General features: G+C 36.9%; 1 protein-coding gene across 2 annotated transcripts; it reads right to left on the bottom strand.

Annotated features, from left to right (window-relative positions):
* Positions 1 to 4,348: 4,348 nt before the first annotated feature.
* Positions 4,349 to 21,892, bottom strand: LOC145545303 (uncharacterized). 2 transcript variants are annotated; one of them, XM_081589434.1, is made up of 7 exons: positions 21,624 to 21,892; positions 19,798 to 19,899; positions 13,710 to 13,808; positions 12,238 to 12,348; positions 9,435 to 9,589; positions 7,203 to 7,311; positions 4,349 to 5,806 (listed from the first exon to the last, which is right to left on the bottom strand). In XM_081589434.1, exons 1-7 carry the CDS (start codon positions 21,709 to 21,711, stop codon positions 5,790 to 5,792), a joined length of 681 nt encoding a protein of 226 aa, XP_081445560.1. In that variant the 5' UTR covers positions 21,712 to 21,892; the 3' UTR covers positions 4,349 to 5,789. The 2 variants fall into 2 exon arrangements, with proteins under 2 accessions (XP_081445560.1, XP_081445561.1); XM_081589435.1 differs by having other exon boundaries at positions 7,203 to 7,275.
* Between the last annotated feature and the right edge of the window lie 1,351 nt (positions 21,893 to 23,243).

The raw sequence follows: 23,243 nt of genomic DNA, 5'->3' as shown, positions 1-23,243 counted from the left end.
ACCCTGGGTGTTCTTTGGAAGGTCTGATGTTGAAGCTGAAACTCCAATACTTTGGCCACCTCATGCGAAGAGTTGACTCATTGGAAAAGACCCTAATGCTGGGTAGGATTGGGGGCGGGAGGAGAAGGGGACGACAGAGGATGAGATGGTTGGATGGCATCACCGACTCGATGGACATGGGTTTGGGTAGACTCCAAGAGTTGGTGATGGACAGAGAGGCCTGGCGTGCTGCAATTCATGGGGTCGCAAAGAGTCGGACACGACTGAGCGACTGAACTGAACTGAACTGATGCTTCAGGGTCTTGTAACTCTCCAAAGTAACTGGCTGCAGTGCTTAAGACAACCATTTGACTCATTGTGTCACAGTTCAGGTGACAGGTTTTGACACATACTGCAGTTACAGACATGAAGATGGGGGCTGGTGGTTTTGCGGTTAAATGCTTAGGCAGCAGAGGGGGGGAGAAGTGAGGCCTCCCCATGTGATAGTGCTGTGACCAAACCACCTAGAACTCAGCCGTTGAACACACCAGCAGGGAAATGCTAAGTTACTAGTCATGCACCTAAAACCCACTTGCAGCATCAGAATCTCCTTCCTGGAATCTGACATGCAGACCTGCCTGATAACCCCATATTGTGATAACTGTGCATAACCCTATATTGTGAAAAAGGAGAGGAGAGCTAAGCAACTGCTCTGCTTTCTGTATCTGTGATACTCTTCCCTAACAACTGTTCTGTTGGGAATGCATTGTTTGACCATTAGCTTTTAAATATGTATGTGCTCAGTAAGTGTTGTGTAATCAAAGAAAGTAGATCTCCCTGTTCTGACCCCGAAACTGTGGCTTGTATCACATAAAAACCTCCTACCAAAAAATTATTATACAAGTTGAACAGAATTTGTAAAACAACTGAGAAGGCAAACTCAAGGGACTTCTTATATTCTACATGCCTGCTAGTAAACAAGCAAACAACTAAAAACCTCTCTTTGTAGAAAAATATCATTCATTATCTTTACCGCTTTTATATACATGTGCATGTGCTAAGTCGCTTCAGTTGTGTCTGACTCTTTGCTACCTGTGGACTGTAACCTGCCAGGCTCCTCTGTCCATGGGATTCTGGAGTGGGTTGCTATGCCTTCCTCCAGGGGGTCTTCCCAACCCAGGGATTGAACTCAGGTCTCTTGCATACATGGATGGCATTTGATGAAAAATTGTGAAGCATCCTAAAAAAAGAACAGATTAAATGACAAAACATTAACTGACAAGTCAAGTAATAAAAGCTGACCTATAGATGCTTCAGATACTGATGATATCAGATAGGAAATTTAAAATAAAAATGATCAGTGTGTTCAAGTAGAGAGAAAAGTGTAAAGAATTTCCACAGCATAGAAATAATTCAGGAGTCAAATGAAAACTCCAGAACCTAAATGAGTTAGAAATGAAATTAAAAATAATTTAATTAAGGATTAAGTGAGGGGAAAAGGGAATTCAAGAGATAAAAGTGTTTAGTCACTGGCATCAAAATTCCACTTTTAATCTTTGTACTTGTTTTTCTCTTTAGAACCTGTCTGTGGGTCTCTTTTTTGAACCTGACTATGTCACCATGACTGTGGTCTCTGTATTCTGGAATGAAGATACCCTTCTCCAGAAAAAAGTCACATGTTACTTCTCTCAGGATCCAGGGCTTTACCAATTTTGACCCCGTAATCCATGAAAAAAGGTTGAACTTTCTTGAAAGCACAGATGATCCAACCTGGGCTGCAACATTTTCAAAGGGCTTGTTTCCTTTTGGTTCAATCTTACAGTGAAGTTAGAATTATTTGAGTCCCTATCTCATAGTATTTAGAAAAGGTAGAGGAACCAGAGATCATGGATTTAGAAAAGAGAGAGGAACCAGAGATCAAATTGCCAACATCCGTTGGATCATCGAAAAAACAAGAGAATTCCAGAAAAACATCTACTTCTGCTTTATTGATTATGCCAAAGCCTTTGACTATGTAGATCACAACAAAGCATGGACAATTTTTCAAGAGATGAGAATACCAGACCACCTTACCTGCCACCTGGGAAATCTGTGTGCAGGTCAAGAAGCAACATTTAGAACCGGACAGGAAACAACAGACTGGTTCCAAATTGGGAAAGGAGTACATCAAGGCGTATTGTCACCCTGCTTATTTAACTTATATGCAGAGTACATCATGCTGAAAGGTTGTTGCTGAACCACGAAAAGACACTGGGATTCTTGGCCTCCGGAGGAGAAGAATTCAATCCGGGGCCAGAGACAAGGCTTGATCGCTCAGAGCTTTTGTGCAATCGAGTTTTATTAAAGTATAAAAGGGATACAGAAAGCTTCTGACATAGACATCAGAAGGGGGCAGAAAGAGTACCCCTTTGCTAGTGTTAGCAATGGAGTTATATACTCTCCAATTAGTTATTACAGTGAATCAAAAGAATGTCTGGAGGTTGTAAAAACCTCACTAGACCTATTCCCATAATTTACATTTTAAGATAACAGGATTAGCCAGAAGGTTTTTTTCCAGAGACTCTCCTCAAGAAGGATACATTATTGTTATATAATCCTAAGGAATGTAGAGGGAAAAAAAAAGTTTGTCCTTTCTTCCTCCTTGAGAATTCCAGACCCCTCTCTCCTTGGGGACACCTACACTTCTTACCAACCTGCCTAGGAAATGACTCTCTCAATGCGAAATGCCGGGCTGGATGAAGCACAAGTTGGAATCAAGATTGCTGGGAGAAATATCAATAACCTCAGATATGCAGATGACACCACCCTTATGGCAGAAAGTAAAGAGCAACCGAAGAGGCTCTAGATGAAAGTGAAAAAGGAGAGTGAAAAAGCTGGCTTAAAACTCAACATTCAAAAAATGAAGATCATGGCATCCAATCCCATCACCTAATGGCAATTAGATGGGGAAATAATGCAAACAGTGACAAACTTTATTTTCTTGGGCTCCAAAATCACTGCAGATGGTTACCGCAGCCATGAAATTAAAAGGCACTTGCTCCTTGGAAGAAAAGCTATGACCAACCTAGAAAGCATATTAGAAATCAGAAACATTACTTTGCCAACAAAGGTCAGTCTAGTCAGAGCTATGGTTTTTCCAGTAGTCAAGTATGGATGTGAGAGTTGGATGGTGAAGAAAGCTGAGTGTCAAAGAATTGATGCTTTTGAACTGTGGTGTTGGAGAAGACTCTTGAGAGTCCCTTGGACTGCAAGGAGATCCAACCAGTCCATCCCAAAAGAGATCAGTCCTGAATATTCATTGGAAGGACTGATGCTGAAGCTGAAACTCCAATACTTTGGGCACCTCATGCGAAAGGTTGACTCATTGGAAAAGACCCTAATGCTGGGTAGGATTGGGGGCGGGAGGAGAAGGGGACGACAGAGGATAAGATGGTTGGATGGCATCACCGACTAGAGATGGACATAAGTTTGAGCAAGCTCCAGGAGTTGGTGATGGGCAAGAAAGCCTGGCATGCTGCAGTCCATGGGTCGCAAAGAGAGAGACATGACTGAGTGACTGAACTGAGCTCATAGTATGGAGATGACTTTGTTCTAACTTCCATTTCTCCAAGACCCAGTGTAGTGTTAGTCCCTCAGTCATGTTTGACTCTCTGCAATCCCATGGACTGTAGCCCATGAGGCTCCTCTGTCGATGGGATTCTCCAGGCAAGAAAACTGGAGTGGGTTGCCATTTCCTCCTCCGGGGAATCCTTCCAACCCAGGAATTCAACCTGGGTCTCCCAGGTTGCAGGCAGACTCTTTACTGACTGAACCATCAAGGAAGACCTCCACAACCCAGGATCTGTCTAAATAAAAGTTCAAATTTGTGTGAAAATGCAAGCATCTTCTCAGAAAAAATGGGCATAATGATTAAATTAGTTGTCTGAGCTCCTGTTTTCTCCTGTTTTGGCCTGATTACTTCTTAGCTTTAATGAATGACTAAGGATATTTTAGTCTAGGGCTTCCCTGTACCTCAGTCAGTAAAGATTCTGCCTGTAATGCAGGAGATCCTGTTTCGACCCTGGATCAGAATGATCCTCTTGAGAAGGAAATAGCAACACAATCCAGTATTCTTGCCTGAGAATCCCATGGAAAAAGGAGCATGTCTGGCTATAGTCCGTGGGGTCACAAGAGTCGGACACGACTTAGTGACTAAACCACCACCACCAAGGATATTTTAACATAAAAGAGAGGATTAGTGCTAGATCACTTATGCCTTAAGTATCAGCTTTGTTGTCTTGAGAATCCTTCACAGATTTCCTGTTGATAAATATATGTAATAATCTGGAGAAAAAGAATGATATTATCATAAAATGGAGCACACCTCAGATGTTTGTTTTAATTTATTTGAACTTTGAAAGCTATCAGAAATTATTTTACATGATTCTCACAAGTGCAAATTTCAGAGATTATGATTCACCTAAACATCAGCCTCCCACCTACAGGATTCAGTTTTCATTTACCAGAGTGTATTAACTCTGAGTAATCACATGAAGTACAAACTTTGCTGCTATGTAAATAACAGATACTCATTATGGTCAATCTTGTCACCTTAAAAAAAATTTCTCCAGGGTTGGTCACTGAGAATCTCTTATTCAGTTCAGATATAGATAGTAATGCGTACTGTTCCTTTTTCACCTTGTTTCCATGTTTTTGAGATATTGTCAGCAAAATAGGTTTTAAAGCACTTCTACTCAGACAATGCTCTAGGTCATGCCAGTTCTCTTAGGGGCTTGAGTGAACTTGTGAAAAATTGCTGTTTATCATTAAATGCAGCATCATTTATCCAGTCAAGGGGTCAAGGAATTATCTCATCTTTTAAGATCTTTTATGTTTGATGGACATTTGGACAGACTATTGATAACACAATCACAATGCAATCAAAAACTCTCTAGCTGAGTTTTAGAAATCTGACATAAAGCATCTAGTTAAAAATACTCAAATATCCTGTCAGAAAGAGTGAATAACTTGTTTATAGCATGACAGGAACTTTTACCACATTGTACAAGTAATAATCTAAATACAGTTATGAAAGAAATCACTCACTGTGGGAATATTGACTCTACCATCATTTTAGAGAGTCTCAATATGCAGTCAGAGGAATTTAGTGAAGAAAATTGATTGACAAAAGTAGTTGCAATGAAGAAAATGATGCTGACACTGTCTAAAGAAAGTGATGCCAGGAAAAAAAAAAAAAAACCTTCACAATTAAAGGAACTGTTGGAAGTATTTCCTGTCTTTGAGCACAGAAAGGATAAAACAATAAAAGCTTATCCCAACTTAGAAAGGATTATAACAATTTCTTCAGTATAGAAAAGATGTTCCATCTGTGTAATAAGGTATATTGCAACAAGTTGTAGCCCTGTTTATACCACTCTTGATAAACAAAATAAACCACTTTAATTCTCAATGTTTCTAATATTTCAAATTAAATTTGGACCAGATAATATCAACTTTACTTTTAACAAACTTTTCCTGTATAATTATAATCAACTGAAGACGAGTTTTTAATGTTTTTACAAAAAGTTTTAAAGGCCACAAACCAATCAAATTTACACCATTTATTTCTGAGATTGTTTTTGCATAGTTTCAGCTTACACAGTCATTTCTATGTCCTAAACTATTATAAGTGCTTGCACTTACATAAGATTGAGAATCTGGTACATCTACATTGTTTTCACAGGTACAATAACCACTAGGGTCACTAGATTTTCCAATTATTAAATTTCCATTGAATACTGCATGCTTCACTGTTTTGGCACTTGAAATACTTATGGAGGTACCAAACCTGGAACAAAAAGATAAATGAAAATGAGTCCTGTGCTTTATCTTGAAAAACAATTACCTCATAAATATAAACTCTTACTTCCAAAACTTATTCTTTTCTTGTTAAATCATTTTAGTTAAGAGAGAAGAAAGTGACAGTAGCTCTGGTGATTCTTTATACTATTGTTAGAATTCTCTAGTGCCTTCAACTTTCTTGGACTCAAAACTACCTCTGGTCTATCTATTATCATTTTTTATTTTTTATTATCACCTGCTGCTAGAATTTTAAAAATTATTTTTCATTGAAGTATAATTGCTCCACAGGGCTTCCCAGGTGGCGCTAGTGGTAAAGAACCCTCTTGCCAATGCAGAAGACATAAGAGACATGGGTTTGATCGCTGGGTCAGAAAGATCCCCTGGAGAAGGGAATGGCAACCCACTCCAGTATTCTTGCCTAGAGAATCCCATGGACTGAGGAGTCTGGTGGGCTACAGTCCATAGGATCATAGAGACAGATACAACTGAAGCGACTTAGCATAGCATAATTGTTTTACAATGATGTGTTAATTTCTACTGTATTTGGATATTGGGATTGATTATTCAGTCCCAATACTATGTATAAAACAGATAATTAATGAGAACCTACTATATAGCACTGGGAACTCTACTCAGTGCTCTGTGAAGAAGTAAATGGGAAGGGAATCCAAAAAAAGAGAGGATATATGTGTCTGTTACCAATTTTACCCAAGAGGTCACTGAGTAACCTTGGCTTTCCCAGAACACTATTGATTTATGCCTGGTACAATTGGTATAATTATCTTGGTATAATTATCGATAGTGCCTCATTTCACTCTCAAAATCATATGGTCAATAAATCAATCATACGACCAATAAATCATACAGTCGTCTGGATTATAGCTCACTAAAATATTGTCATAATCTTCCTTTAGTAAAGTATATAAGCTCATATTATTTACTTTAACAATGTAAAGTACTAGAAACAAAGCAGAATTTCTTGGCTCCAAGGAGATAATTTATTTTTTATTGCACTGGATGATATCCTTGACCCTGATTTGACTTTGTCCTTATACCTTGTTTCCATTCCTTAGTGTCCTAGGAAAGCATGAAGCAGTCATGTGAAATAAGGGCAGGGAAGTATAGCAATGTTTCTGAATTTCTTCCCCCAGTGATCTCAATTCCAAGGAATTTCTGTAAAGAGTAGATTTTTTTTTTTTTTTTTTTTTTTTGCAAAAAAAGAATTGCCTAAGTTACAGAGAAAAGCTTCCAGGATGTCTTTCCTTCCCTTCATACATCTTTGACCATGTATGGAGGGTAACTGTCAGAGAAACATCAACAAAATTAGCACACCAGATATTCCTTTATTATTGGCAAAAAAAGGAAGAAACAGGTTAACTCACAAGTCAAAATGGAACTATCTGAAACATTCCTTGCTGTCTGATTTGTGTTGTTGGGAACAGAATTCAGAAGCGTCTGGAAGATATATAATGGATGACATCTAATGAGCATCTATAAACAAAGAAAACATCAGTTACTTTGAGTGGCTGGGAGCTAAATCAAGTGCAACAGAAACAAGTTCATGTCATCAAAATTCCATTCAACATTCATGTCACTGCTCCTTTGTTCATTGTCCCCTTACCTCAGTGGGATTTGAAGACCTTCTCTATTCTTCTCAAGTGTCCATTACTACACTCTTAACAGTTAGCAGGTGATAGGTAAAAACAAGTCATCAGATTACCCACCAAGTAGACATCTGCAAAGGTTCTAATTTTCTGTATTCACCATGGAGTATGTTCATATTCATTCAACACTCACCTTTCCCATGTGACCTCCCAGTTCTTTTCCAATTTACCTGTCTTTATGTACTCTTTTTTCTCTCTCTCTTTTTTTAAGTTATGAAAGTATGATAACACATTCACATGAGACTTGGAAAATATAGAACAAAGTTACATATAGTTCCACTATGTGTGTGCATGTGTGTGCACTCAATTGTGTTGGATCCTTTACAAGCTCATGGACTGCACCCCGCCAGGCTCCTCTCATCCAGACAAGAATACTGGAGTGGGTTGCCATTTCCTCCTTCAGGGGATCTTCCCCACCCAAGGAGAGAACCCATGTCTCTTGCACCTGCTGCATTGGCAGGCAGATTCTTTACCAACTGAGCTACCAGGGAAGCCCTTAGTTCCACTATATATTACAATTATTACTTAAAAAAAAAAAACATGTACATTACCATATGTAAAATAGATAACCAGTGTGAGTTTGATGCATGAAGCAGGGCACCCAAAGCCAGTGCTCTGGGACAACCCAGAGGCATAGGGTGGGGAGGGAGGAGGGAGTGGGGTTCAGGATTGGGGGGTCACATGTATACCTGTGGCCGATTCACACTGATGTATGGCAAAAAAAATCAAAATATTGTTAAGTAATTATTTTCCAATTAAAATAAATTAATTAAAAAAAGAATCCTGAAAATTTTTGGAAATTAAAAAAATACAATTATTTTTTAAGTAGATAAATTAAGATTTTCAGTTGGAGTTTCAATATCAAACTCTCAAAAATTAATAGAATGAATATGAAGAAAAGTAGAAGGATATAGTAGACCTGAAAAGTATCGTGAACCAATTCAACATAATTAAGATTTATATAATTTTCACTCAACAGTAGTCTATCCCACTCTTAATTTTTCCCTCCTCACTGGGTCCTATGCTGAGCTAAGTCATAATGTCTTTAAAACTTTTCCTGGCATCATGAATTTTCTCTTGAGATATAAAAGGTATTTTATCTTGCATTAACTTCCAAGATTCTTAAGAGAAAATCTGGAGTTTAAGCTTTGTTTTCATACTTCATCCTCATTCAGATTTCAAGTGGTCTCTAACTATCCTCTTTGAGGTCTGACACGTACTACAACATGGATGAGCCTTGAGGACATTATGCTGAGTGAAATAAGCAGTCACAGAAAAACAAATATTATATGATTCATTTAAATGTAAAGTTAGATGTAAAATTCATTTATTGACTACTACCCTAGTCAAATTCACTGTTTGGTATTTTTGCTACAGTCAAATATTGAGAAAAACAACAACAGCAAAATAATCATGAGCATAACTTGATCTGATTTTTCTGTATTTTAACTTAAGTAAGATCAAGTAGGGTTGTAATATGTGAGGATAAGATAGATAATTTACATGATTGTACCAAGTGGCTTACAGTCCAGAGGATGACTTTTTATCAGTGGACAACAATTCTAAGGGGGAAGAGAATCCTGTAATTTAATCTGTAGCAGAGATTATTTAAAGTATACCTCACAGTTGGAAATAAATAATTGTCCTCTCCTTCCTGACTCTAAAAAACAAAAAAACAGAAATCACAGGGAACAAGAAATAACAAAGAAATAGACTTCCATAGCTTACCATATGAACCAGCAACTCTAATCACTGTAGATCCTTGCTTTCTGAACCTTTGATATAGGAACTTTCCAATGTCTCCACTCAGATGGAGAAAGCAAAAGTGAAGGGCATGAAAGCCCTTTATCAGGAATGGCCAAGGATTAATGTTCTTACCCAATTCTCCTTACCTGTTCTTTAACAATACTAAGAAATAGCTGCAGGCATACCACAAATCATAGCACAAACCTTGGTTCTATTCCTATTTTCCCCATCATCTGTATTCAACAGAGAGGAGTGATTCTTCTCACAGTCGTTGTCGCACATATTACAAATTATTTTGGTAGGAAAGTTATAGCAGTTACTTCCATGCTGTATCCATATCTCTGAACATAAGTGAAGTCCTGGGTATGAATAAAGAAGGTCTATAAAGATATGATACATACACATATATGCATGACAGGTATGCACAGATATAGTACAAATTAGCATATACATCAGAATTTCTAAATATTCGCATTATACATTCAAATGATTAACAGGAGTTATATTTTGAAAGAGATGATTGCTTAAAATATGAGAGAAGGAAAAGAACACAGTCTGAGATGAAACAAGATTTGGATCTGGAGCAATCTGAAAATTGAAGAAAAATCATGGCTATAGAGGGAGAAAGTAATGAAGGGATTAGTCAAAGCACTCAGAGAAAACTTCAGAATGTTTTGTTTGCTGCAAAAAAAAAAAAGGAAGACCTTAGTCCGTATCTATTCTGCTATTTACCACCTCAATGTTTTCAGTGATATTTTTATAAGACTCTTCTCTAAATGATTCAAATAGATTTCAGGTTGAAATCCAACTTCTTTCCATTATTTATAGGAACCCTCATGGCACTCCAGTTTTACCTCTTAATCCACTTCGTTTCCTGTCATCCATTTATCTTGAAAATCTTGAATTTTTCTTGAGAACGCCTTGCAATCTCATTACTTTTATGGAAACATGCATCCAGTCCCTGCATTAAGTATTGTACCCCGTTCAGTCTGAACTGTTTCCTCCAACTATATGGTTTCTTGCACTATGTGTTCATGTTTATGAACACTTATTACACTGAATTATAATTTTTCTGTTTACTTGTCTGCTTCTCCTGTCACACTCAAGATGAGAAATTGTTGTAACTGTTTTACCAAAAAAATTTTATATTCTCTAGGTTTCCCAGGTGCTTGATATATAGTGCACGGTGCATTTTTTGTGATGAAAGAAGATAAGAAGTTAAGAGAGGGAGGAAGAAAATCAGTGACATTTATAGAATTTTCAGGAGAGGAAAGGACATAGTAAAAATATTGAATGAGCTATCTGGCAAGGCTTTGGTTTCTACTATCATTGTTGACATATACTTTATATCCAACTTAATTTGAACAGGCAAGTGACCTGTTCATCACTCCTCCCTGGTCTTCCACCCTTAAAATATATGTATAAATATAGCTGATTCACTTTGTTGTACAGCAGACACTGTAAAGCAATGCTGTAAAGCAATTATACTACAATAAAAATTTTTAAAAATAAAGTAGAGGGCCAAAAAAAGTATTCAGATAGAGTTCTCACTTCTAGAGAGATCTAATGGAAAAACTATCTTCTTTATTTTTTATCCTCTTTAAAATAACAATAGAGGAAATCCACACAAGCCATCACTTCCTTTCTTGAGTATCAACAGAGAAGCAAAAATCCTAGGGTATATAGGAGCACCAGCACACGAAAGAGAATTCTCATGATTAAAGAAAAAGAAAAGAAAAAACTGCCTTCCTCCTCAAAATGACTTCAAAAAAACAGACTGATATTTTAAAATGTATCTCTAAGCAATTTACTCAGATGTCTCCAAAAGATAGCATATACATAAGGTAAGAATAGGATGCTACAAAAATAAAACTCTTAAGAATCATTCAAAAATATGAAACCCAAAAAATAATCAATAGATTAAAAAATAAAATTTAAGAAATATTCCAGAATCTAATGCTAAAATAAACAGAAAATACAAAGGAAAGATGACAATCTGTAAACTTGAACATCTGAAAGAGAGAAGTCATGGAGAGAACAGAGGAAATGAAGTGAAGTAAAAAATAAACTATAAGGAATAGAACATATATTCCCTAAATTTGAAAGTCTTAAACTTTCAGATTGAGAAGACTGCAGCACACCAGGCTCCCTTGTCCTTCACTATCTCCTGGAGTTTGTTCAAATTCATGTCCACTGAGTCAGTGATGCTATCTAACCAGCTCATCCTCTGCAGCCCTTTCCTCCTTTTGCCACCAATCTTTCCCAACAAAAGAATCTTTTCCAATGAGTCAGCTCTTCATATCAGGTGGTCAAAGTATTGGAGCTTCAGCATTAGTTCTTCCAAAATACTCATATCCAAGGAAAACCCAAAATGTCAGGACTCCAGCAGCTAAAGTTGGGTCGTTTTTATAGAATGAAAATTATACTGGGGACAGACTTATTAACAACATTGTTTTCCAGAGACAATGAATTAACTCCCTCAATATTCTCTAAAAAGTGAATTTTTAGCCATGAAATTTATAGCTAGCCAAGTTAAAGACTTATTTCAGACATATGAGAATACAGAATATTTATCTCCCACATACCCAGCTAAACACCATCACAGCTAAACTCCATTAAAATGTGTAAATATCAGTGCTAAAGAAGGAAAAAAGAAGGGATTTAAGAAAACCTAGTCTAAGGAGAGAGAAGGAGATTCATTTGAAAAAAAAATAATTAAACATATAAAGAAACTGAGTATAGAAAGATGAAAATGTTTATTTAATAGAAGAATCCATACATGTTTACTATATTTTTATGGTTTTTCTTTAATTTTGTAAATATTTCAGGACTTTGAACACAATGAAAAAGAAGAGAGAAAATTGGGGAAAACTATGTTACTGATAACTCTGAAACAGAAAGACCTTTCACTTTTACTTTCCTTCTGCTTTAACTCTTCAAAGTACTTGGAAGTAAAGTTATTCAACACTTCAGTGTGTATTCTAACATATTAAAATGATGTACTCACCTGAGACAGTTGTAGGCATATCCGTGGGTAACGTGGTTGTTTCCACACGTTCTGTTACATTCAGTTGTACATCATAAGCTGTCTTGTTGTTAAAAATGAGCTTGTAGTAATCTGTAATTCATATCAGGAGATTAATAACTTTCACATAGAATCTTCCAATAAATTATACTACTAACACAGCAGTTATTTAAAAATTTAATAGAAAGCACATTTTTAAAATGATAGCTACACAAGAGTAGAATATCAACTTTACATACTTTTAAGATTAACATTTATTTGAAATAGGACCCTGGACAGATATCTATTAACCAGTATGTAGATGGTGAAGAGTCTGCCTGCAGTGCGGGAGACCCGGGTTCGATCCCTGGGTCGGGAAGATCCCCTGGAGAAGGAAATGGCAACCCACTCCAGTATCATTGCCTGGAAAATTCCATGGATGAAGGAGCCTGTACAGTCCATGGGGTCGCAAAGAGTTGGACACGACTGAGCGACTTCACTCACTTTTCACTTTTATTTGAAACAATAATGTTGGATGTTACTCAAGAGAGTACTAGTTCTTATATAAGGAAATGCCCAAAAAAGTTTAAAAATACAGAACAAAAAGTGTCTATGTGATGCAGAGATTTCAAAATAAAAGACTGTAATTCAATAGTTAGTTTTTAAAAATGAAAACCACACTTTTGAGATCAGGAGTCACCAGAATACATTGGTGAGGTTACGTGTTGTAATTTTGAGTTTCTTGGAAAGAAATAACCATATTTTATGGATATAGAATTAGTAAACACTAGCCTCAGAATTAAAAAAAATAAGCATTCCAGAAAATAGAAATCATGTATCTAAGAATATCAGAAGATTCAAACAACATAACATCTCCATTTTGTGGATTATTAAACAAAACCCATATTTCCTACAAGACTAATACTAGTTTACTTGCCAGCCCTTAATCTTAATAGAAACTTTAAGTTTTATGAGAACTAAATGAGAAACAATCACAAAGAATGGACACTCAAGAAATGCTAACAATTATTACCGTAATCATCCTCTATTTCCTTAGAATGCCTTTGTACCCACTCTTGACGGAGGGAAGGGAAAGGGAATAGCATTTCCCAATGTCATCCAGGCTTGAGAAGAGAGGCTTCAAAAATGTCATGAAAATGAAGAATTTATTTCTAATAAATGAAATCCTCATGAAAACCCTCCGGGTAAAAATTAGTAATATTTCTGTTGCATTGATTTTTTAACTTTTAGAAACATAGGCTTTACATTACCCTCTTCAGCATTGGTTGCACTGAAGGAATCTGATATTAAAATAGCCTAAAAAGAATGACTAGTGTTACGTGGTCATACAGAAATGAAACCTGTTTTCGTCTGTTTACCTGGAAGTTTCATATGGCTATGTCTTAGGATTTGGATTCATTTGCGATATGCCTAAGAAAAGTAAGGGACAGCCTCAGAGAAAAGTGAACACTTACGCATTAAGCCCAGGGCTCCCAGTCCAGCCAACACCATCACGTTCAACAATAGTGAAACAAAAGCAATAGGGTACCACACCTTTGATGGAGCGCTGTATCCTGTGAGGAGAATGACATGAAGTCAAGCATTTTATGTTACTTCCTCTTTCCTTAATTCCCTCCAATTCCTGCTCCTCTATACATGATGGTATCAGACCTCTATTCTAACGTTTAATTTTAAAAATTGCTTGCAAAGTCAATGAGACCTCATTTATATTCAGCCAACATAAATACACCTGTACATTCACATCTGACAGTAAAACACAGGATTTTATATAAATGTGATTGTATGACATATTCTGGATATTTTATGAACACTCTCACTTATATTTTAGCAGTAGTTTTTCCTTACTAACTTCTTAGTTTTTTTCTCATTGATCTAGCTTCCTATCTCCAAGTAATTAATGTTAACCACCTGCTGAGTGTTCTTCCTTATGTTTTCCAGGCTAGTTTTTTGTTTGCTTTTATTTTTAATTTTTTGAATTTTTAATTGGAATATAGCTGCTTTACAATGTTGTGATGGTTTCTGCTATACAACAACGTGAATCAGTCATGAGTATACATATATCCTCTCCCTCTTAAACTTCACTTCCAGCCCCCCTCCCCGCTCTAGTTCATCACAGAGCTCTGGGCTGAGTCCAGGATAGTTTTGAAATATGCTATTTAATATAATTGCTAATCCTGTCTCTGATGATTGATTTTTTCAAGTGATCTATTTAAGGTGTTAGTAGAAAAATCCACTCTCCAACCCAAACTTTTATAATGGTTTCATTCCCTCGCTGCTTCTCTCCCTAACTCTAGGTTATACTGTGAAAATTTATTAAAAATGATTCTAGACTATGATAAACTTTCTCTTACAGTATATCTGTTTCATTGAAAGATTGTTTAGCACTTTTATTATTGCAATTTTCATAGTCGTGCCATTATCAGCTATTGCTTTTTTACACACCTCTAAATGTCCCCTTAAACTATAATTAATTAATCATGGGACTGAAAATTTTCTTGAGTATATCTCAGATAGAGTATATGATGACTTTTTAATTTTGCTAAAATGGATAAATTGTATCTTTTCTGATTTTAGGATAAATGAATGGCAGATATTTTCTTTCCATATCTACTCAATACTAAATAGTAACTAGTTACTTTAATTACTTCCTTGTTTATATTTGTTCTTTTTATTGTTTATGGAATCTTATTATTTATATTTTAGATTACTTGGTTTTATTATCCAAGTCCATCATGACTTTCATGTCTATTTTATTTTTTCTGTATGATCTTCTAGGACCTGCAACTGGGCCTTAATAATCATTCATTCTTTCTATGAAAGTCATGTTTTTTCAAATTGAAAAATTTTAGTGCCATAATTTAATATCATAAATTCATTTGATTATCCTTCTCTTGTAGGGATTCTGTTTTACTAGGAGCTGCTTGTTGGACTTTTAATTAGTAACTTTTATTTGTTTTCTCTTGGCTTTACTGATTTTTAAGATTTGATACCAAGCTTTTGAGTACTTTATGTATGTGAAGTTACTCAATTGTGTCTGACTCTTTGCAACCCCACAGACTGTAGCCTACCAGGCTCCTCTGTCCATGGGATTTTTCAGGCAAGAGTACTGGAGTGGGTTGCCATTCCCTTCTCCAGGGGATCTTCCCCACCCAGGGATTGAACCCGGGTCTTCCGCATTGCAGGCAGACGATTTACCATCTGAGCCACCAGGGAAGTCACTTTGAGTACTTTGAGAGGCTTCAAATCTATGTGTGATGGAATGCACAGGTGTTTCTTTCACTAAGTGCCAGTGAATGCCAGAAAACAAGTTCTTCATTTTATACCCCATAAAAGAAGAAACCTGGTCCATTGTCTTCTCAGATGCAAAGTCTGAGGCTTTCTATGATTTAGGATTATAGAGGATCTTTTCTGCATTCTTATTTAGTTTCCACACTAATCCTCAGAGGGCAAAAAGATAAACAAGTCCTCCCAGGACCACACGAGAAAGTTGGCACCATCTTTTTTCTATGGAGTCTAATAAATCTCAAGAGACTGAATCCTTCCTAGGCACCAGAGAGACCTGAACCTAAGCCTTTCATCTGTGAATCTTCAGGCTCTTAATGAGGGCAGTGGTACACAAATCTTTTCTTCATTGGCACCCCATAAGAGTTTGGAGTACATATCGTCAATCCCCCTGCCTGGTTGCTAGCCCTAACAATAGCTCCTTTCATGGGCTTAGGTATTTGCCAGTAGGAAATGGGGAAAAAAGGCAGAATGAAAGTACATTTGAGCTGATTGAAATGCTAATTAAATCAGTCTGAAATGAACAGTTATAGATGCATCATCCCTTTACCTTGGTTTTCTCTTAAAACTCCAATAAAATATAGAAAGTAGTTAAAGAAGACATATCAATTCATAATAACAAAGAAAGGAAACCACAGAAATGGCCTTTGGGAAGGTAGGTAACAGATACAAAAGCTATTACTAACTTTGTAGGCACTTAGAAAGTGAAGCAAAGTCAGTAGTGAGTAAACAGAAGTGAGCTGACTGTCACGTAAGAACCCCAAAGGCTCCATGAATCAGTGATACCTGCTATTTTATCTTTCCAAGTGGCGGTATGGGTGAGTCTGAAAACTGAAAAAATGCCTGAAAGTTGATGTAAGATCAGGTAAGATACAAGATGTAAGATATAGGTATTCCCTCCTACGTATTTTTCTCTCCACTTTGTACAACAGTTACCCTCTCTTACCCATTATAACAGAAGAATGCCCAGAGCAGAGCACTGGAGGATTCATTCAACTCCAGAAGAGTCAACTGGCTTAAGAAGGGGGGAAAAATTCAAATATCAAAAATAAGGTTTCTCAGTGAATTGCTCCAGCTCAGGAATGCTACTTCAGTTCATCACCTTGTGGCAAATAAATGGGGAAACAATGGAATCAATGATAGACTTTATTTCTTGGGCTCCAAAATCACTGTATATGATGACTGCAGCCATGAAATTAAAAGATGCTTGCTCCTTGGAAGAAAAGCTATGACCACCTAGACAGCATATTAAAAAGCAGAGACATTACTTTGCTGACAAAGGTCCATCTAGTCAAAGCTATGGTTTTTCCAGTAGTTAGGCATGGATGTGAGAGTTGGACTATAAAGAAAGCTGAGCACTGAAGATCTGATGCTTTTGAACTGTGGTGTTGGAGAAGACTCTTGCTGAAAGGAGATCCAACCAGTCAATCCTAAGGAAATCAGTCTTGAATATTCATTGGAAGAACTGATGCTGAAACTCCAATACTTTGGCCACTTGATGTGAAGAACTGACTCACTGGAAAAGACCCTGATGCTGGGAAAGATTGAAGGCAGGAGAAGAAGGGGACGACAGAGGATGAGATGGTTGGATGGCATCACTGACTCAATGGACATGAATTTGAGCAAGTTCCAGAGTTGGTGATGTACAGGGAAGTATGGCATGCTGAAGTCCATAGGGTCACAAAGAGTCACACATGACTGAGCAAATGAACTGAATTGACTGATGAATGCTACCATTTAGCAAGCCCATCTCTCCTACACAAGCCCTCATTAAATCAGTTTAGTACCACACACTTAAGTGAGTATAAGCAACCAAGGATCATCTGATATTTGAAGAAGGCAGCCAATATAAGGCTGAAGAAACAGAAAACACAGACAACAAGAATTTAGGGGAAGCAGAAATAATGCAATGAGAACAGTTCAAAAACTCTGTAAATAAACAGACTCTCATATGACTGTGTTAATCATTCAGTCACATCCGACTCTTTGCGATCCCGTGGACTCTCTAGGTTCCTCTGTCCATGGAATTCTCCAGGCAAGAATACAGGAGTGGGTTGCCATTTCCTTCTCCAGGGGATCTTCCTAACCTAGGGATTAAACCCATGTCTTCCTCATTGCATGCAGATTCTTTACCATTTGAGCCACCAGGGAAGAACTTATAAGGCTGATGGAGGTATATAAATGTAGAAAACAATTTTGTCAGTTTCTTACACTGTAAACATATGCCATCCAACCCAGGCTTCTACTCTTAGTTATTTTCTTTCAAAAATTTCTAAAAATAGGTCTCTACAAAGACTTGTGTATCTATCAGCTTTATTCATACTAGCTCCAAACTGGAAGCAACTGAAATGTTCATCTACAGATAAATGAGCTGACATGGGATGGTGTAGTCACACATTGGAATACCGTTCAGCCATGGAAAGAAATTCACTGCAAAGCATGGAACACAGATGAATCTCAAAAACATTATGTTTACTGGAAGAAGCCAGTCGTAGAAGAAGTCACAGTCAATCATTGCATATTATTTGAAACTATTTATATAAAAACTCTTCCCTGGTGGCTCAGATGGTAAAGAATTTGCCTGCAATGTGGGAGACCAGGTTCAATCCCTAGGGTTGGGAAGATCCCCTGGAGAAAGAAATGGCAATCCACTCCAGTATTCTTGCCTAGAGAATCCCATGGATAGAGGAGCCTGGAAGGCTAGAGTCCATGGGGTCGCAAAGACTCAGACACAACTGAGCAACTACACTGCTGCTACCACATAAAACCTCTAGACTTAACAGAATAGAATGACAGAAAGTAAAGCATTCTGATTATCTGGGGCTAAAACTAAGATTGGTGGTGAGGATAAGATGGAGGCACACAAGTTGTCTTCTCGTAGTGACAGAAATATTGTAACTCCTAATTTTGGTTGGTTGTATGGGTATATATTTTTTAAGTACGGTCAACCATATGCTTAAGTGGGCATATTATTTTGTATTTAAATTATACCAGTAGTTGATTTGAAAGTACAATTTTTAAAACCATCACAGAAGTAAGATACAGTTTTGCATCCACATATAAGAATAGGATGCCATAGAAAGAGCCTTTAGAAAACAATAGCAGAAGTTCATTGAAAATAAAATAATACCAGAAACATTTTTAATGGAAAAAGATAATTTAAGAAAATCATCCATGAAATACAACAAAAGGTAAAATGATGAGAAATGGGAGGGAAAAAGTCAATGAGGTTTAATATTATAAAAGTTGGAAAGACTCAGAAAAGTACACAAATACTCGGGGGGGATGGGTGGAGAAAGTAATTAAAAAGAGCTGATTCTCCATAATCAAAGGTCATGAGTTTATCACCTTTGGTTTGTCTTCCTTCTTTTCTCAAAAAATTTCTGTCTTTTATTTTATTTTTTGTTGAAGTATATTTGATTTACAATGCTGTGTCAGTTTCTGGTTATATATATACGTGTGTATATACACATGTATATATATGCATGTATATAGATATTAAGATTCTTTTCCATTATAAGTTATTACAAGATATTGAGTATAATTCCCTGTGCTATACAGTAGTGTTTGTTGGTTATCTATTTTATATATAGTAGTGTACATATGTCACTCATAAGTTCCAAATTTATTTTTTCTCCCTTTCCCCTTTGGTAGCCATGAGTTTGTTTTCCATGGCTGTGAGTCTGTTTCTGTTTTGTAACTAAGTTCCTTATGCATCACTTTTCAGATTCCACGTATAGGTGATATCATATGGCATATGTCTTTGTCTGACTTAACTTCACTTAGTATTATAATCTCTAGGTCCATCCATTTCGCTGCAAATGGCAATACATTATTCTTTTTATGGCTTAGTAGTATTCCATTATATATATATATACATATATCTCATATTTTCTTTCTGTATTTATCTTTCAGTAGGCATTTAGGTTGCTAATATGTCTTGACTATTGTAAATATTGCTATGAACATTGGGGTTACATGTATCTTTTCGAATTACGGTTTTCTCCAGATACATGTCCAGGAGTGGGATTGCTGGATCATATGGTAGCCCTATTTTTAGTTTTTAAGGAACTGCCATACCATTTTCCATAGTGGCTGCATCAATTTACATTCCCACCCACAGTTAGTAGAGTTCCCTTTCTTCCACGATCTCTACAGAAAATATCTTTTATTTTCGAAGGAAATCTTTATTTTTTCTGCTGCCTGCAACATCTCCCACGAGGTCCTTCTCACTTTTCTCCTTGCTCCAGTAGATCTCACCTCTCACAGCTCTGCTCTCAGTCGCCTCAGCTGTGCCCTTGATGCTCCCTGCTCCACTTTCAGCTTCACTGCCCAGCTCCAAGTCAGGAGTTTCACAGTTATCTTTTTCAGGAAAGAAAAACAGTGGCAATGTTTTTAAAAATCATTCTTTTCTCTATAATCTTTTTTGCCTTCTAATTATCCAGGTAATCCTGTGCTCCTGGCTTGATTCTGATTCTGATGATAGATATTTCCAATAGACAAACATGATCTGAACTTTTATAAAAATAAAACTGAAACAGTTCAGTCACTCAGTCATGTCTGACTCTTTGCGACCCCATGGACTGCAGCATGCCAGGCTTCCCTGTCCATCACCAGCTCCTAGAGCTTACACAAACTCATGTCCATTGAGTCAGTGATGCCATCCAAGCATCTCATCCTCTGCTTACTCAGATATGTAGAAAAGGGTAAAATTGTTACCTAAGGAAATACACATTAGAAAATATGTAGCAGAACATGAGGGCTTCCCAGGTGGCACTAGTGGTAAAATACCCACCTGCCAATGCAGAGACATAAGAGAAGTGGGTTCAACCCCTGGGTTGGGAAGATCCCTTGAAGGAGGGCATGGCAACCCTCTCCAGTTCTCTTGCCTGCAAAATCCCATGAACAGAGGAGCCTGGCACACTACAGTCCATAGGGTTGCAAAGAGTCAGACACGACTGAAGCAACTTGGCACAGCACAGAAGAACATAAATTGCATCTCCAATTTTATAGATACCTTGAGTCAGTGGTCTATGGTGTTAGTTGTATAATGAAGATGTAATATTTTTCCCAAATACATGCAGTTCTTTCATTAGATGTGATAGAGACAGAGAAAATGACTCTTTGCGGGGAAACTAGTCCCTAAATCATGATCCACTAACCTGATGCTTCTAATCAGAGATTTGTTCACATTGAGGGCTTTTACTTCATTAGTTAAATATAAAATATCTCCTAGCAATAAAGAAATTTCAGTGAATACGACTTTCATGTTTCAAAAAAATATCTTCCTACTGCTTCATTGTTATTAACTGTCTGGGAATTAAATTGCTGGATAAAGAAGACTGCAATTCAATTATGCTGAGATAAGGAGCCTTCAGCCTTACTCCTTCTCAGAAAGAAAGAAATGTTTAATGCATAATCACTGACTGGGTGTCCCATGATCCTATGAAACTCATAGCATATACTTATTTCTTATCTTCTAGCAATTAAATAAAAATACCAGATAGCTATGTTCACACTATTGCTATCTTTTTCTTCCTCTAATAGCCTGTATGTAAAATCATCCTAAAATGTCTAAAAAAATATAAGAAATGTTACTTTGGTGGCAACAGCAATCTGAATTTCCAGAGGTTTAGACCACAGTCTTTTTTCACATACTATGATGAACTTTGTTGTCGTCGTTGTTTATTCATTAAACCAAGTCTGACACTTATGCGACCCCATGGACAATAGCCCAGCAGGCTCCTCTGTCCTTGGGATTTCCCAGGGAAGAACAGTGGAGTGGGTTGCCATTTCCTTCTCCAGGGGATCTTTCTGATGCAGAGATTAAACCCATGTCTCCTGAGTCTCCTGCACTGGCAGACTGATTCTCTACCATTGAGCCATCAGGAAGCCCCATTGATGATCTTTCAAACTTTATAAGATAGACATAACTAGGCTCTGGCATAGCGACTGACCTATGGACTAGTTCTCCAGAATTTAAATCTCAGAAGGGACTAACAGCCTTGAGTTGAAGACAGGAGAACCCACCAGTATAGCTGAATAACCTCATCCCTGGTCTCTTTGATCCTCAAGGAGAATCTTACCTGTTCTCTTGAGATTGTGGTTTTCCTGGGGTTCCTTTGTCTTAGGATTTGAAAATTTGAGAGTTGCATAGGTCACTTCTTCAGACATTACTGAACAAAGTACAGTTCAGTCACCCAGTGTACCGTGTGTATCACCTTGAACTCACAGAAGCCACTCTCAGATGATCTGTGCAGGCAGGGACTGAGTTGACTGATCTATCTTTGTAAAGACCAAGCAAAAGAAGTGGTGTCAGAAAACAGAACTAGTCCACTGAGAATTTCATAACTGCACTATTCTCACCTCTGTACAACCCTCTTATCTCACTTTTTCTAACTTCCTCCACTAAAACACCAAATTGAAGAAATGACTAAGAGAAAAATGTGGGTTTTACATATAAACAATCTTTTATTTTTCAACTAGAGGGGAAAACATCTGGATCTCCAGACTCAACACTACCCTATGCAAATACAAATAAACATGTATTTATTTCTGCATGTGTAATCAGTTCTTAGAAAGCATGTGTTTGTGAGAACTCTGTTAGAATTGCATGAAGTACATAACCCATTGCTGACTCCCAGAAAACCACAGGTGAGTTAATTCTAACCAAAATTTTTTCCTTCCATTTTTACTTGATTTTTTGTGGATTGCAGATTAAAGAACTACAATGAACTACACTAAATATTGTACCCCGTCCTCCTTTTTATTTACTTTCAAGAAAGAGTGGAGCATTGTGCAATAAACAGAAGATACCTTCCACAGAATTTAAAAGAAGAAAGAAAAAAAGAACCGTAAGGAGTAAATTTAGAAAAGTGTTCTGAAAATTGACTCAAGGAAAAAGGAAATTGCTTTAACCTATAGAGTTTGAAACATTTTTTAAAAACAGAAAGGTTCAGATCCAATAAGAAATACTCAGAACTCATTGCAATCAGTTATGAATACAGTAAATTTTTCTTCATGATAGAGGGGAGAAACTCCACCAGGAGTTGGGGTGGAGACAGGGATGGGGAGGGAATATGTAGGTAGCATGAGCTTTAGTGTTTTATTTAATATTAAGTAAATTAGAGAAGTCTCTAGGTCTCATTTCTTTCATTTATTAAAAACTGAACAGATGAACCTAAAGTTTTTAACTGTTTTTCTAAATGCATGTGATGTTCTTATTCTACTTATCCTTCCAAAAGTGAATATAATGCTTCTCTGAGATCTTAAAACATACATTTGCTTTGAGCCAGTAATCTCATTGTTTAGACGATGCAGAGATTAGACAACGATCTATGCACTTGCATGCTCATCATGTTGTCAGTTTATACACGTGAGAAATGATTAAAGAGTTAAATATTGGACAAAAGGAAAAGTTGACATTCTTGACCATTTAGATAATGAGATCAGAAGCCAAGTTGATGTTTTGCATCTCTCTTCTTAACAGAAAACATGTTTAAGGAGTATGATATCTGGGGTAGATAAAAACACTATAAAGGTAGAAGTTAAGGAATACTTCATGTGTTGTTGAGAAAGACAATATTTGCACATGTACATATATATGTAAGTGTATATATGAAAACCATGTTCTGATATGTAAACCTTGATATAAAGGGAAAGACCAAAAACTCTTACCCTGAAGCCCAGAATTTTCACTGGCTTGA

Source organism: Giraffa tippelskirchi, chromosome 4 (assembly GCF_054371585.1).
Source record: "Giraffa tippelskirchi isolate mGirTip1 chromosome 4, T2T-mGirTip1v1.2.pri, whole genome shotgun sequence".
In the NCBI taxonomy this organism is placed as follows: Eukaryota; Metazoa; Chordata; class Mammalia; order Artiodactyla; family Giraffidae; genus Giraffa; species Giraffa tippelskirchi.
The sequence above is the reverse complement of the archived record's forward strand: the minus strand, read 5'-3'. Positions and strand labels throughout refer to the sequence as shown.

What these genes read in the sequence shown, in the direction of transcription:
- LOC145545303 (XM_081589434.1), bottom strand. Translation starts at nt 21,711, where the DNA reads ATGTCTGAAGAAGTGACCTATGCAACTCTCAAATTTTCAAATCCTAAG. An exon ending in TGAGAGCAGAGCTGTGAGAG is followed by an intron (nt 13,809 to 19,797) that starts GTGAGATCTACT and finishes TTCTCCTCACAG; the next exon opens with GATACAGCGCTCCATCAAAG. An exon ending in GGGAGCCCTGGGCTTAATGC is followed by an intron (nt 12,349 to 13,709) that starts GTAAGTGTTCAC and finishes TATGAATTACAG; the next exon opens with ATTACTACAAGCTCATTTTT.